General features: G+C 40.7%; 1 protein-coding gene across 8 annotated transcripts in view; it reads left to right on the top strand.

Annotated features, from left to right (window-relative positions):
- The window catches only part of DENND1A (DENN domain containing 1A), a 146,068-nt gene that overhangs the window by 11,773 nt on the left and 117,240 nt on the right, over positions 1-17,055 (top strand). For 7 of the 8 annotated variants that reach the window (XM_063409887.1, XM_063409888.1, XM_063409880.1 and 4 more), the window contains exon 3: positions 16,916-16,959. The exons of the other annotated variant lie outside the window; for it this stretch is intronic. In XM_063409887.1, coding sequence (XP_063265957.1) covers positions 16,916-16,959 — 44 coding nt within the window. The remainder of the gene's footprint in view (positions 1-16,915; positions 16,960-17,055) is intronic. 8 annotated transcript variants of the gene reach the window in all.

Genomic DNA, 17,055 nt, shown 5'->3' with positions numbered 1-17,055 from the left:
ATTAAGTTGTAAACCTTACCTGTGCACCTCTCAGAGCAGCCTTTTTTTTAAAGATGAAAGCATTTTATTGGTTCCAATCTGCCCATTCTGTATTGAGAAACAGATAAAATGCTGAAGGATTAGAAATATCAAAAGAAGTGCAGAATTCAGGTCTCTTTGCATTAAATAAGGGCTTTCTGTTGAAGGGGCTGGAATTCCCATGTCACAAGTTTTCCTATCCCATCTTTACAATGTTGTGTTGCTACACCAAACTTCCTAAAGCAGGATTGGAAAAGTAACCAAACCTAAGTAGGTAGGTGGTATTTGGGAATTCTAATTCTCCTAAGCTGCTGCTTTGTTTTTCTGTTTCCATTTGGTTGCTTTGCTTGTAAGTCCAAACAAGGTGGAAGATTTTAACAAAGAGCTTGCTGGGGCTGCAGTGTCCGGGTAAGTCAATAGCACTGTTTGAGCTGTTTTCTGTGAAGACAGTTCACAGTTTGGTTTTTACAGTATAAATGAAATACAGAACTCAATCTGAAGAGAAACTCACCTTATGAAAAAAATACTAGAATCTGTCATTTTGCAGGTTGTCACACATTTATCTAACACATTTTTAGGCATGTTCTTATCTGATAGTACTAGACTTAATAAGCCCTCAAACCAGTAATACCAAATCTAACTGGGTGTTTCTCTGTTACTGTGAGCTATTTTGTGGGAAGAGAGTCCTTTGGCCTCTTTGCTTCATGCTTTAACTACTCTGTCTACAGTCTTTCCTATTTCACAAGTATTTACTAATCTGCAATATATTGCTATGCTGGCACTGTTTAACTAGACAGAAAAATTCAGCGCAGAAAGTCTTACTCACAAGACTTTAAACTCTTTTGTTGATTTATATTTTTTTAAAGGAGCTTGACATCTTCATCAAGTTCACAGTGGGCCTGCTTTGTTTGCTTTCTCTTGAATGCTTGATAAGATTTTTCTTCTATTGTTTTGTGCAGCAAGGACAGAACTTGCCATGGCTGAGGTGGTTTTTTTGTAAATCCACAATATGGTCATTGTCTGCTGCTGAATAATTGTGACTGCTTTTTGTACAACCAGAACTAAGGCTTTGGCTGTGAACAGATTCCTTCTTAGCGTGAAAAGAGACTAATCCATGTAAATACAGCCCCAAAATAAAGCTTTACAGAAAAAGGGAAAGGCTGCTAAGCAGGAGGGCAGAGGTCAGCAATTTAACCTTTAACCTAACAAATAAGAAGCATGAAAGTTCCCGAATTGGTTTACAAAGGCAAGCTCCTGTGATCTGTCAGTTTTTCTTTTCATGATAGAGTTGGGTGAGAAAACTGACTGACAGCTAGTGCCTTTTTAACTGCAGGTTGGAATTAACTGCTAAACTGAAACTTTCTTAGGGAGGGTTTTTCTAGTGATTTGAACAAATTATTTTCATTCACTAGCTATACTTAAGAGTTTTTCCTTGAATTTATAGATGAATTTGGGTGTTTGTTCCTTTTAAAGAGTTCTTGAAAGACTCGATTTAGATACCCAATACTACTGAAACATTTAAGATTCCAGCATTTGAAGCATTTAAGAATTTGGTGAAGCACTTGTTGCAATTAACTCTCTCTTACTGTGCTGCTTTAAGAGTAGGGCTGCTACGCCAGTAACTGCAAAGAGATTGTACTTTGAACAGAGTCCAAACGCTGATGTTAAAGAGGGGGGGTGTGTGTAACTTTATTTAAGGGACTGGTTTTAACTTTAGTTCATTCTCAGTCCTAAGCATTTGGTTTGATTTTTGGTTGTTCTCAATCACAACAGGTAATCTTCTTAATGAGTGTTAACTTCTGCTCAGAGCTCAGTGCATCTGCAGTCAGCAGTTAACCTAGATACAGACATTGCTGTGAAGAACTTTCAATGCAAGTGTCATTCAGGAAAAAGGAACAAAATAGTAATGACTTTAAAGGAGACTCCCTGGAGATTTAAGAACAGCGACTTTAGGGGTTCCTTTCCCTGAAGTTAGCAGGGACTGACTGGTGACTGACTGGTGCATCCACAGTTGGGTGATGCTCCCTGAGAATGTTTCCAATGGAAATACTGCGGCTCAGAATTTGTGTCTGTCTTTAGTCTGTTGTCATGTAGGTTGGCAGTTGTGGCACAGCACTACAAAGTCCTTAGAGCACTTAACAGAGCACTGCTTCTAGTGCAGCATTCGGCAAAGCAAGCTTGGGGAAGTAAAAGATAAACTAGATCTATTTTTATTGCTGATTTTTGTCACAGGGAGTTCCTTGCAGAAGAGAATATGGGATTGAGTTAATCTGGAATTCAAAAAGAGGCCTGTCAGAGTGCCCAAGGCAGGACTGAGCTGCCTTTGGTGTGGTATTTTTTGTCATAAACAAAAAGTGACATTGTGAGGTTTTCCTGTGGTTTTTAGTTGGTTTTGTTTTGTGTTGATCTTTTCTGTTTGTTTGCGGTTTGGGTGTTAGGTTTTTTAGAAATTGAAATCAAGTTTAAAACAGATGCTTTAAGGTTAGATTATCAGATAAGTGTAAAATTAATGCAAGACTATTATTTTACTTCAGCAGCAGTTGTCAAAACCCAAGATAAAATCTAAACAAATCCTAAACTCCACCTTCTGTGCTACTAGAGAAAATTTGCATTTTTGTCCTTCTGAGGCTGGCAATTCTGGTAAACCATTCGTCAAAATTCCAGATGCCAACAGATTTTCAGCTCCTGGGAAGATGGTTTTTATGTCTTTTTAAAGATGAAAACAGCTTTTTATGTACTTTTTAATATTACTTATTTCATGGAAGAGTGAGATAGAAACCAAGGCAGTTGAACTTCCATATTGATGATGATAACCTTGAATAGAGGGGTGGGAAGAGACAGCTGATACTGATAATCTGTTGTCTGGGACGGGTTGTAGTCTGGAGAGTTTTTTCTGAACGCTTTCCTGACTTGAATTTCCACCATTAGAATTTGTGCTGCGATTTCAAGTGGTGGTGAAGGGAGTTCTAACCCCCATTGCATTCTACAGGTGTCAACTCAATCCCATACTTGGTTCCTTTGAAGGAGCATTTACTTTGAAACTATGTAGTATGAATATCAACAGTGGTAACATGACCTCTTCCAGAACTGATTCTTACATTGTTACACCCGTTAGGTAAATAACTCTAATTTCTGTCTGTAAGATACTTTGGAGATCCTTGAGGTCTTCTGTTCTGAAGACTCTAAAACCAGATTATCACTCTGTGGAGAAACACCTATCAAAAATACTTAATGCAGACTCAGGCCAAGTGTGGAAATGTGCAGACAGAGTGACGGATTGAGCAGTACAGTATGGGCACAGGCACAGGCACAGGCACAGGCACAGGCACAGGCACAGGCACAGGCACAGGCACAGGCACAGGCACAGGCACAGGCACAGGCACAGGCACAGGCAGAGAGAGGCACAGGCAGAGGCACAGGTACAGGCACAGGCACAGGCACAGGCACAGGCACAGGCAGAGGCAGAGAGAGGCACAGGCACAGGCACAGGCACAGGCACAGGCAGAGGCAGAGAGAGGCAGAGGCAGAGGCAGAGGCAGAGGCAGAGGCAGAGGCAGGGGCAGAGGCAGAGGCACAGGCAGAGGCACAGGCAGAGGCAGAGGCAGAGGCAGAGGCAGCGGCAGAGGCAGAGGCAGCGGCAGAGGCAGAGGCAGAGGCAGAGGCAGAGGCAGAGGCAGAGGCAGAGGCAGAGGCAGAGGCAGAGGCAGAGGCACAGGCACAGGCACAGGCACAGGCAGAGGCACAGGCACAGGCACAGGCACAGGCACAGGCACAGGCACAGGCAGAGGCAGAGAGAGGCAGAGGCAGAGGCAGAGGCAGAGGCAGAGGCAGAGGCAGAGGCACAGGCACAGGCAGAGGCAGAGGCAGAGGCAGAGGCAGAGGCACAGGCACAGGCACAGGCACAGGCACAGGCACAGGCACAGGCACAGGCACAGGCACAGGCACAGGCACAGGCACAGGCACAGGCACAGGCACAGGCAGGTTGCTGGTGTTTCCTGTCGGTAAGGTGGATATTTGATTTGGTGTTATTTCAGTGCTGTGCTCTGTGTTTGTGTGAATCTGGCGCTGAGAATGAGCAGACAGGCAGGGAAAGAGCCAGGAGGGGAGGAGCAGCTCCACTGGAGCAGAAGCTGGCGCTTGCTGGAGGACGGGCTGTGTGTCTGTAAGGCAGAGCTGCTTGCTGGGCAAGGGCACAGCAATTCCTAGTAAAACGTGGCAGGGGAAAGGCAAAATGCAAAAACCCCAACCCCAAAAATCCTCTGTCCACAAGTGCATTAACATTCACACTTCCTTTTACATTTGCCACAAAATGATATATTGATCTCATCTTACTCCATTTTATCTAGAGATGATCCTGGCACACAGAAAAGTATTATAAATATGCTTATAAGGCTTCGTTGCAATTAAATTCCTTCTACACTAAAGATCAGGTTATATTTGCCCTGTGTATTTGTGGCTTAAGGCCTTTTGTTTGTGATGATCCGTCATCTTCTTTTGTACAGAATAGTGGTAAAAAGTGTTTTTATTTTGAGTTTAGGAAAATTTACTTGTAAATTATTTGCTAAAAATATCTACCAATACTGTATATCACAGATTGCATCAATATTGTGTAATTAAAGATACCTCTTTAAGGTACTTTCTGCTGGAGAGGTTTAGCCTGTTAAAACAGAAGTATGCAGCTCTGTGTGTGCCTTGGCAGTGTTCATAAACAAGAATAGGTGTAGTGAGTAAACAGAATTATTTAACTTGTTCAATATTTTATTCCTTAATGAACCATTGAGGTAAAGAGTAATAAAATCTCACAATTAGCCATTTCTGTTGTATGGATGGCAAAAGTGTGTTTTGTTGCACTTAGCAATACTAAATGTGGCATCCAGTAATTACAGCTTTCCATTTTGATGCATTTCTTGATTGCTTTGCTCTACCCCGGCCATGGGATTCTGTCCTTCACTGACTCATCTTGAAACAATTCTGTATCTAGACTAAATCCTTAGAATATAGTGGGTATCAATCACATGGACAATTAAAATTAAGTATTGACATGTTTTTAATAGTCATACATCTCAATTTTGTTTATCTCAAAGTTTTAAAAACCTAATGACCTCATTGCAGCTCGACTATAATTACCATGTTTAAACTTCTATGCATTTTTTAGTTTAAACAGCCTTTGTGTTTTTTTAAACCAAAAGAAAATTAATGAGAAGAGACAAAGAGACATCAAAGAGGTTTTCCCTCTGATTGCAGTGTTAGAAGTTTTGCCTGAAAATAGGTTACATTTCTTCTGTTTTCAGCTGAATCCTCATTAACTTTACATTTTAATGATGTCCAGAGCAAATTATACGATTATGGTAGATGCCTTAAAGGGAAGCTTAAAGGACACCTTTTTAATGTTTGTTTCTTTATTGGTGGCAGTATTTGCACCAGTATTATAAATAGCGTTAGACTGCTGAAAGTAATTCCAAAACATATCAAAAATATATTCCATTTTTGCCATATATGTAGTACGAGTGTCTTAATTTAATATTTAACACAAATGGAGCATGTTATGGGGAGATCTTCATCTTTGCAGAAGAAAAATGTAAATCAGATCCTTTGAAAGAGTTTACAAATTACTTATGCATCTTCTATTCAGTTTTATTTATAATGATCAAGTAAAATGGAGACAGATGATTTAACAAAGTCTTGGAGTTGTTTCATTTTCTTGAACCTTCCATGGAGACAATGGTTGAAGTGTTAATAAAGTGCTAGTTTGTATTTTTACAATGACAAAAAGCATTATTGGGGGAACTTGGTGGAATTTCAATTTATTCTGTCTAGAGGACTCTGATAACGGCAATTTCATGTTCTCATGTACTTCTACTAAAAATTAAGGTTGCATAATTAACTTTCTAGACGAAGAATTCTGTTATATCAAAGGCAGCAACAAAACCTTGTATTCAGTGCACCTTAATCAAGGTTTAAGGTGCACTGAATTGGCAATAGCTGGAATGGAATTTGGACATTTCAGAATGAAATACAACGTTTCTGACTGTAGCTCAGTGAAAAGTTAGAGCAGAAGATCTTGTGAGAAGTGAGGTCTTCTGTTTCCCTGTTTTGACACGTGGTGTCTGTGCTTTATGAATAGAACCTTTGATTTTCTTATGCTGCACTTCAGTCAATAAATCTGTGGGAGTTGGGATTATGACGAGAGGATGGGAAGGAGTGTGCCAAAGTACAGGTGCAAGGTAGGACTCACATTCCAGCTGACGCAGTGAAGTGTTTCCATTTGTTTGAATTCTTCATCCTGGATTATGGACGACTGTGTCTTGATGGAAGCATTTGGTGTGCCTGTCATTGATAGTCATTGGATAAAGCAGTTGTTAGACAAAAACCCCCTAAGCTTAGCCTTTCCATTTCACTATGGGTTTACATCTTCTGTTTCATGTTAATTTTCTGCAGAAACTCTTCAGAAATCTAAATTGTCAGGATTGTCTGGGAGTTACAGCAGACCCAAACTGCACAGCTTGGTGGGCTTTAGGTGATGTGTTAGAAAATGGGTTTGGATCTTTTCATAGGTTTGGCTCTCTGCAAGTGTGAAAACAGCTGTTGAAAGCCATGGTTTAAGTTCCTGGTTAATCTTAAGTCTTTTAGCTTTGATTCCTGCTAATGTAACTTTAGTTTGAAGATGGTGTTGCTAAAGGAAATAAAGGTTGAGTGCAATTTCCTACTTTTTCTTGTCTTTATTTTATAATTATCAGAGAATTTACAATCTTTAGTCGAGATGCAAAATAAAAATACTGATTAATAAACTCAGGAAGATACAGATTACTCACTTCTAGCTGACAGAAAGATGTGCATGTTATTTTTGTTTCCTTGGCAAGAAGGATTTTGTACAGAATCACGTTAGCACTGAAAACATGGACTGTTCTTCCTGGTAACTTGTTCTCCAAGTATTTGCAGAGTGCCTGTTTGCAGCCGGTTATGTGTTAATGATAGTGCAGGGCTGAGGCATTCCAATCATTCATATGCCTGTCCTCCCTTTCTCAGAAGGCTTTCTTTGCTCGGGGTTTTTGCCTTATTCCTTTTGCTTTGTTGTGGTCAATTCAGTCAGTATAATAGCAGAGACACTGGCTTTTTCCCCCCCTTTTTTTTCTTTAATAAAGAGTTATGTTAGAGATATACTATAACAGAGATAAGAGCTATTTATGTCCTAAGCTATTGATTTTTAATTAATGTTGCCTGGGCTCATGCATGTTGGCAGAATTGCTAACAGCTTGTGGCATTTTTTAATTCACATCTTCTTTTTTGGTATTTTGACAGTGTCATTCATATCTCATGAAAAAGTACCTCGTCAGGTTAAATGTGTTAAAACACCGAGCAAAAAAAAAAGGAGAGAATGGAACATAGGGCTGCCTAGAAACCTTGATCCATTGCCAAAGTATTTAAACAATTTAGTGTTTTGGTTTTCTAGCTCCAAGCTGCTTCTCAAATCCCTTGCTAATTAATCCAGTTAATTCTTTGTAGACTAACTGTATGCAGGGCTTTTTCTTGGGCCTCTATCGCTGAGAACTCTGTTTTGTTTGAAGCAAACCTAAGCTCTGGTATAAAGGTTGTAGTAATAACATGAGTACTTGCAGATGTAAATACAGTGTTTTGAGCCTTTTTAAAAGGAGTTGTGTTTGTATGGGTAACTTCTAATTTAATCTTTCATGTTTAAAAATTAAGCATATATACTTGTATAAAAAGATGGAGAGAACTTCATCATTAGTTTGGTCACTTAAGGAAAGGCTGTGGAGCCTCTATGGAGCAATTATGGAGCATTGGTGTTGTACTAGAGTTAGTGATAGATGTTTATTTTTCAAATTGTGGTCCACGTTAGGACCTCCTTCCCCTCACTCCCACTAACTTTGGAGTGGTCAAGAAGTTCAACTTCTGTCATCAACTTTTCTGACTCCACAGAAATATTTTGCTGGGGTGCATGTTGGATGCTTTTCCTGTTCTTACAACCTTTTCTCTCATTTAATGCTTATTTGAAGGCTTTCATGGGACCTTAGTGATGCTGCAGCCTTAGGTGAGGCTCACTGTGACCAATCTTTGTTTCTTGGGGTTTTTTTAACTGGATTCCAGCTTAACCATTTTTCCAGATTTTTACTGTTTTACCATTTTGAAAGAAAGGGCAGCTCTAATAGGAGTGGTGAGTTGAGATGGGCATGTTGCATGGCTCAAGCTGAAACAAAAAGGTGAGGCTGAGTGTGAAGGGTACAATGCCAAGTTCTGAAGTGTCCCAATGAAATAATTATTGCTGTCTCTTACGTAAGATCATTTAGCATATGAACCTGCACACCTCAGAGCTCAGGAATGCGTTGGTGGCTGTGGAAACCCCTGGTCAGTTCTGTTCCATAGCCCAGGTTTCTGGGGTTGTCAGTGCAGTGAGGGTGAAGCTCTAAGTGTGGCTTCACTGCAAAAGTTACAGCCAGGGCACCACTCTGAAATCAGCTCCCCAGAGATGCTCCTGAGGTTTGGCTGTCCATTGTTGATAAGGACATGTATCAGATTTGTGATATGACAGATAAGCTGTGTCTTACTGCACATGCCCAAAAGCATTTGTGGTGACATCTCCGCTGCGGGGACCAATGGAATTGAGGTTTTCAGCCTTTTGTCTTTGATAGGATTGTTTGTTTGGTTTGGGTGCCATACGAATCACTGGAGCATCCTGACCTAGGCAGAGATGCACTAACAGAAGCTGTGGAGCCCCAGCTGACGGTGCAGCTCAGCTCTGAGCTGTGCAGTTGCTGTGTGCAGGTGCCTCACAGGGTGTCTGTGCAGTGTCTGCAGTCCTCCACTGCAGGAGCACACGGGCACTCGGAGCCTGGAAACTGCTGGAGACTCCCAATATCGGGAGTATGAAAGTGGGGTCAGAGTTGGAAACATTAGGAAGTTACATAGCTTGAGGCTCAGAAATCAGTATTCACTGTTGCATGTGTAACAAAGAAGGTTTCTCTCTGTAGTTCGGGCAATTATCCAGTTGCTCAAGAGAAGGGTTGTTGGTTTTCCTTTCTTAGTACAACACTTCCAGAACTTATGATTGGCTGCAACCCTTGTGGTCCACGTCCTCTTCAGTCAGTTCAGACTAAACCTGCTATGTGGCAGTCCATATCGCAGTGAATGCTTTTCTGCAGTGCTTTGTGTATTTCTCTGACAATATGTCTGTCTGAAGTTATCGTGACTGGTGAAGTTTGGAAAGAAATTTAAAGAAAATTAAACACTTGTAAAATGTTCTCCAAGAATAGAAAATATAGGTTATTATCAAATTGAAATGGCCAAACTATCATTAAAGCTAAACCCAAAAATGACAAAAATAAAGCAGCTTGGAAAATGTTTATAAAGCTCACAGTATTTTCTAGTAGTGAAAAGTCTGGCAGTGTTGGAAAATACTGTTTGTTTTCATTAGCAATTCCTTTAGGTTTTGTAATGCAGTTGATTGATTGCCATGGCCACATTGTGGTTTTACACAAGTTCCTTTTAAGACACTATTGCTAAAAATCAGTATGACATGAAAGTGTTAATTCTGGTTTTCTTCAGAGCAACAACCAAGTTAAAAGTTATTTGGTTGACACAGGAAAGTAGAAAATGTAACATTACATAAAAATTTCTCGTAAAATTAATTGAATAAGGATTTTTTAAAATGACTGTGCTTAGTATGATAATTAATACTGTTGAGTATTAATCCAGTTGGCTGTAAGCTCTAATTTTATCAAATATAAATTTTATTTTTGCTGCTGCACAGCGTGAGCATAGAGAAATTGTTTTGGGTGCATGTGCTTGGCCCTTCAGCAGAAGCACAGATCTCAGGCCAGCAGAAGGAATTCAGAAGCCATCTGAAATACATGTCCTGTAAATATTAAAGAGGTGACTGTTCCTTGTAAAGCTGTCAAAGCTCTGCTTGCTTTGGTCTTAGCCTGAGAATTTGCATTCTGAAAATCTAAGTGAACAGATTTAGACAGTCACTGCTGGTGTCTGGTATTGTTAAACTCTAGATGATGCACTAATTTGGATTAATTAATTAATCAGGATTAATTTTTTCTGCATGTTAGCTAGATGTGATAAATGTCTTTTTATTTTTCTTTCTTTATTGCTTCTGCGACTTTTAGAAAAATCTTAGCTTGTAAATCCTGCCCTGCATGGTATTGGCACTTGCAGACTGTCACATTTAAATCAGAGCCTGAAATATTAGTTAACTGCTTCTTTCATATTCCCAGGGCAAGGAGGGCTTGCCAGCTGCTGTGGAAGTGGGGAGACTGTCACCAGGCAACTCCGCTGTCTCGGAGTATAAACACAAAGAGGCAGGAGAGAAACAAATTCAGTATTCATGGCCTGAGCACTTGAAACACATCTCTATTAAATTTATAGAGTGTCAAAAAGGTTATGAGAAAAAAATACTCTGATCAAACACAAATAAATTAAAGAAATTATTAAGCCCCCAAAAAGCCTGCTTAAAATAGGTGTTCCCATTCAACTTCTGCATTTAAACTCTTTTGTGTAATTATTACAGGCAGCCTGTAAAATGTTTCAAAACATTTTGTATTTAATTTTGTAAGCCAGACTTTGTGGATTTCTTGACCATTGAAGTACAGTTTTACCTAATTATATTTTTTCAAGTTTTAGCTGCTGTATAATTTGCTGACTAAAATTACAGGGGGAAAAAAGAATTAAAGGTATAATCCATTCAAAATTTGCAGTTTGCAGGACTCCTGGAGTTTGGCTTCCATTTGCAGTACTACATTTCTGGGTTGGTTGAAGAACAGATGGTTATCAAGAGAAATATCCCCTTAAGTGCACAGTAAAGCAAACTCAAAAGATTCATCAACCGTGCTTTAATGTGGGCTCGAGGTATCACCAAAGTCATTAACCAGTGCAGAGAAAAGATCTGAAGACTTCAAATGAAGATGGGGAAACATGTAACAAACAGGACTCGAAATAAGTACTCATTTTGTCTTCTGGTTTTGATCTCTGTTATTTTAGTTTTAGCTCTATCCTGTGCATCCCCTTCTTATAGTTCTAGCTTTATTTCTGTCAGTATCAGCAGTTTAAAAATTAATCTGGACTGAAAGCTTCCTGCTCTTCTTTGTAAAGAAATAATTGAGTTTGCTGATCACTGAAGACATTTTACACTTTCCAATGTCTCCTTACTCTTAGCAGTTTAGAATGTTAGCAACAGACATTAATCAACTGGGTTTTGTAAAACCAATGTCATGGTATGGATGAAACAAAAGAACCTAAGGATTTAATAGAGAGATATTTCCCAGTTGTATTTCATATTTTGAACACTCTGCTTGCACCACAACTGTTTCCCAATTTCCATTAAAAGAACTAGTAAAGTTTTGATTAAGCCTGGCCCCATTCCATGTGAGAGTGTGGAGGAGTCAATAATAGCAGTTAGGATGGAACATGTTGCCTTATAAGAGGGTCTGACTAAACGCTCTGCACGTGGCAAGTGGGAAGTTCAACAACTTGACATGACACTGAATAATTGATGAGGAAACCAATGGAGCCTCTTCTGTTTGTGAAAGGCAGTGAGAGTTTTTCCTGTCTTCTCATCCAAGAAGTGAGTATTGTATCTGTTTATTTAACAGGATTGTAAAGTGAACCAAGACCCCTTTAGATGGAAATTTGGTTTGTTGCTAGAGACAGTGAAAGTCTCATATTTAACATTTACTCTGAGTGGTTTATAAAGCTGCTGCTGGTGTCGTGCCTGCACTGAAAGCTGGCGTGAGGGATCAGAAAGCCTGGTGTGCACTCCAGGTGTATGGACACAACTCTGACAACCTGTGCCACTTCTTGTTTTGTTAGAGCTCTTACCTCTCTACATCTCTTCATTCTGGAGAGCTGTATATTGCCTTAAGTAAAAATCTGCGAGGAAATCTGTAGCTTAACCTGGGTTTTTTTTGAAGGATTTTTAAAAAAAACACATGGAAGATGTTGCTGAACACTGCCGAGGAAAGTTCCTCACTGCCCCTCTGGCTCTTGATGTGTTAATAATATAAAAACAATTATGGAAATCATAGTGATTTGCCTAATCCGTTCTGGTTTTCTCTCTCCCTTCCTGTTTCCTATGATGTATATTTTATATTGCCTTTGCTCTCAGTCTTTCCTGCTTTCGCATCACTTTACTGAAGCCTGAACAGCACATTGTGTCTGAGTTACAAACCTTACATTACGTTTTTAGATGTAACTGTTGTGGAAAGCATTTTCATGTTACCAGTGAGGTTTTAGGCACTTGCAGGGCAGACTTCCAAGTGTTCTGTTACAGAGAGAGAGGCAAAGTTGTGTGTTTTGTGTGCCATGAGTGTGTCCTGTGCCCACAGCGGTGCCCCAGTCCCGGCTGGTTCTCACTGTGCGTGCCGGGGATGCACGGAGCCTTCAGGAGCTGTGGGTGCTGCAGGGCCCGGCACAGGGCTGCAGCCTGGATCCCGGGGCTGGGATGTTTGCTGCTCTGTGATGTGCCAGGTGAAGAGGCTGATCACAAACTGCTCCATGTGGGCTGTGTCTGAGCGTGGATCCTGCTGCGGGGCCGTGCTGTGCTCAGCGACACCTCGGGGTGACATCGGGCTCACCCTGTGGTGCTGGCACGGCCTTGTGTCAGGGGGTGTAAGGCTTGCAGAGTTTTCTTTTGCATCTTGGTTGTTTTCTGACTTGCACACTTCTAGAATAAAGTGCACTTTAAAAAGAAAAGACTGAAGGCTTAAATCTGCATATTAAATAAAACTGGAAGTTTTTATTCTGTACGTATTTTATGCCAGAACTTGTTCTGAGGTTTCATGTTTGCCTTCTTGTGTGTGTGTAGGTTTTTTTCTGTCACACATTTTCTCCACCTATCCCCACCTTTTCCCCTCCTCCCCTGCTTCCCCCTCTCCAGGATGGAGTCTGCAGGCTGAGCTGCAGCAGGTGAGGGGCAAACAGGAGTGTTCAGCTGTGCAGGACACCAAGAAGTTTGCAGAGGTTTGGAAAGAAGTTTGTGTTGCTTCTTAGTTGTGCTGCATCAGGATGAGAATGTGTAGTGGGTGTTGAAATTCAAAGTTACTCTGAATGGAATTCCAGTTCATTTTAGAGGGATTGCAACTATAAGGACCTTAAAGAAGTGAATGACGTAAATAATTAGTTAGGAGAAAAAATGAAGTGATTTTCACTATATTTTTCAATTTGGGATTCAAATTAATTATTTGTAGCCAGTATGGATTAAATTGGCTGACTTTTATCAGAAGAAGGAAGTTTGTTTATATTGGATTTGCATGGTTTACTCTGGGAAGTATTTTCTGATAATTTTTTTAAAACTTCCCTGGTCTTATAATTTGCATACAATTCAAATACAAACTACTTTTTGCTGTGGTATTTGTAGACGTAATTAAGCACATCTTTTAAAAGCAAAACTCCTCACTTTATGACGTAAGAAAAGTTGTTAGTAAAAGAGCAGCATAGTTACACTAATATGCCATTGTAGCATGTTCCCATCCTGTCATCTGGAAAATTAAATCAGGTTCCAGCATGGATTAACATCCAGACTTGTGTGGAGGGGAAGGTACTGTCTTAAATGCCATGAAATTGAACAATGGGATTATACAGTTCACAGCTAATTTCAGTATTCTGCTGTGCTTGGCTGAATTCTTGTTTTGGGGTTTGGGACCAGTTTAGTTTGAGAAGCATCTCCATAATTCCTGTGACTTTCTCGTTTTGGGGTGAACCTGCACTGCGTTTGTTCCTGGTTTGTGAGGTCTCCTCCTGCTCTCAGCTGAGCTTTCAGAGCTCTGTTAAGCTAAAGGTGATGCAAAGCTTCAGCTCTGTGCTCTGCTCTAGCTGGGCAAGAGGTTGGTGGGGATTTCAGCCTGGCTCTTCCCTTGTTCTGATGTCAGCAAATAGATTCCACTCTCCTGAACTTGAAAAAAGTATTTTACATGTGTTTACTTTGCATCATTTCACTCGAAAGCCTGTTAAGTACCTGGAATAACAGCGTTCCCTATGTTTTGAGTGCGAAGGGCTTTCTTTACTGTCTACAACTACAATGGATCTGCATCTAACTGTTTGCATGCGCTGTGCAAAACAAATTACTGCAAGTAAAAGTGTTTGAAGTTCCCAAGTTACTTTAGTTTTACAGGCAGAGTTGACAGTCAGTTCTGTTCATGTGTTTACCAAGTGTTTTACACGAGTGCTAAACAGTTTTCACTGATACTCGTGGTGCTGATTAAAGCTGAATCCGGGTACTGGCTTGGCCTGTATCTGTTTGTTTGACTGTTTTGGATATCATGTCTGTCGTGATTTTTGGGTGACTTGTGCTTATCTCTTCAAGTACAGCCTGGCTGTACTAAGTAATATAGTTTGGTGTAGAGATATTTATATTTCATAGCATCATGTGTCTTGAGGGCCACTATTGTACATATTTAAGTCAGTCCTCTTGATGTAGTGAGGGTGGTCCAGCTTCCTCAAACTTCATGGCCTGAGCATGTAGAATTTAAATATTCTTCTATTGTGTATACATGTGTAGGTAAGAATGGTTGAAAACACCTTTCAAATGCACACTGGGTTAGCAGTGAAGAATGGATGCAGTGATGAAAGCTCTAAGACATGAAGTAGGGGTTTTTTCCCAGTGTAGTGTTTTCCAAATAAAGATACTGAAAGTTTAGGAAATATTCCCAGGCCATTTAAAAGGTGAAGTGATGGAGCTGATGCAATCTTAAATAGAAAGGATTTGTAAAAACATGAGGACCTGTGGCCGCCAGGCATGCCTTAGAGTGGTTTTCTTACCCCTGGGGTTGCAGCTGGTGTGGATTAGCCATCCCGATGCTGCTGTGAGGTGTCATCCCCAGTGGCCTGTGCACAGGCTGTACCCCTGTGTCACTCGGGTGTGTCACATGCAGGGCAGTCCCTCCGCTGGGGCCACAGGGGCGTCACAGGCTCAGGATGAGCTCAGCCCTGTGAGCGCCGGAGTCCCACAGAGCCCTGCACACCCCTCTGCCTCTGAAATGCACTCCAGAACGTTTGTCTGGGCTGTCCTTCATGGCAGGGAGCTCCAGGAACACAGAAGGGCTTTCAAGATGCTAAGAAAACAGGAAAAATACATGTTTACACACACACAATTACTTGGTATGGCTAATCTGTTTTGTTGGATTTTTCAAGAATGAGAATGTGGTTTGCCATCTATGGATGAATTTGTTTAGAGCAAACACGCTTTGGATTTATGTCAAATTGAGTTCTTCATTTCTCTAAAAAATGGTAAATGATAAAATATGTGTAGCAGTATATGTTTATATATTTGTATTAAGTTTGAGAGCAATGGATCAATAGAAGAGGTGGGGGGATGTAGGTATTATGGTCAGACACCATTACAGATGGCTGCAGCAAAACAAATTTATTTCTTTCATTGATTTGGGTTTTTCTTCTGTGAAATTCTGAAATCTTGCCGTCTGGTAATTAATTTAAAATTTATGTTAAAATATGCGTCTTAGTAGGTGTGGCATTGTTTCATATTACCACTGATGCTGTGCTTGCTGTGCTGGAGTGTGGAGCCGCACTGTCCTGTTAACGTGCAGAGGGCCCATGGCAGCACAGCTGGGCACACCTCTTGTGTGTTTGGACACTTTGCTCACTTACCTGCGTGCAGACTGAAGAATTTGCAGAGTAAGCCTTTGAAAGGAGGTCCCTTGCTCTCTGTTTGTGACTTGCTGTGGTGATGCACATACCTGTATGTACAGTTTGATATATTGTGTATGTATCATGAAATGTTAAACCAAGCTTCTGCTTGCCTGGATAATGTAAAGACGGCAAGTTTATAAAGGCCCAGCTGCTGGATTTCCCGTGTGGGAGGACACACCTTGAGGAGCAGTGTGCACCTGCTGGCAGCCGAGCCCGTGGCCGGGCTGGCAGCGCCGTTCCTGCCGCAGTGCCAATCCCAGGCTGGCACCGCCGGGCAGCGCTGCCGGGACGCCGCGCGCCCGCTCACGCACTGCACTGGATCTGCAACCCCTGCCTGATTGTTAGAGGGTTCGGATTTTTGTAATTAAAAAATTATCTTTGTAGAATGGAATGTGGCCTTCTCCGATGTATTCCTTTGAAAATGGATGGCTTTGAAGAGATCTGTTTTAAATAGGTTGTCGTATAAATAATTTCAATCATGATATTCTGTTGTTTTATGAGCATCTCTAATTAAATTTAAGATAACTTCTCAGGGAATACTACCATATTATTTATTCTGACAGCCAAAGGAATAAGGACGTTGCATCAGTTTTGAATGCTTGCTACTCTGAAGTGTTTCACACTTGTTTTCCTGATGAGAGAGGTTCCAGAGCTGTGTTAATTGCCTCTTTCAAATTCTGGATAAATATTTTTGGGTTTTTAAGGAGCGTACCTTAACATAAGTATAAAGTAATTTTGAGGGATTTGTAAACTGGTATCACTGAAAACTGTCTGTGGAGATAAATTAGCACAGTGCCTGGAGCTGGCAAAACTGGTTGTCTAATTTTAACCAAAATGAAGTGCACTGAGTAACCATTTCCTGTGACAAGCCCAGGTGGCAAATTGCAGCTCAAAAGACGTTGCCCAAGTACCAGCCTAAAGTTCAGTCTAGCACCAGGGCTTCTCTTAAAAAGTAATTTGTATTTATATATATATTTGTGTGTGTGTACACACAGACGTTTTTGGTTTCATGTGTTTTGTGTGTGTTTTATGTACAGTTTTTTTTCTGTCTGGAGGAGGGTAAAGGGAGAGCCTTGAAAAGTCCTTCCCTGCTCTTATCAGCATAGCAGCCTCAGCTGCCCTCCTTGGATCCCCTGCCAGGGTTGCTATCATCTTCTGATCAAATATTAATGTGTGATTCTCTGCTTGCTCACTAATCCAAAGCCAATTAATATTATCTGTCAATTATTTACAGATCCTGAGGTGCGGAGGCAATTCCCAGAGGGCTACAGTGACCAGGTTTGGAATGCGTAATTAATTTTTTACATGACAAAATTTATTTCAGGGTTGTTCAACATATTATTGCTGCTCTTTTTACTGAAAGAGATAAATGCA

Source organism: Prinia subflava, chromosome 12, assembly GCF_021018805.1.
Source record: "Prinia subflava isolate CZ2003 ecotype Zambia chromosome 12, Cam_Psub_1.2, whole genome shotgun sequence".
Lineage (NCBI taxonomy): Eukaryota > Metazoa > Chordata > Aves > Passeriformes > Cisticolidae > Prinia > Prinia subflava.
The sequence above is the reverse complement of the archived record's forward strand: the minus strand, read 5'-3'. Positions and strand labels throughout refer to the sequence as shown.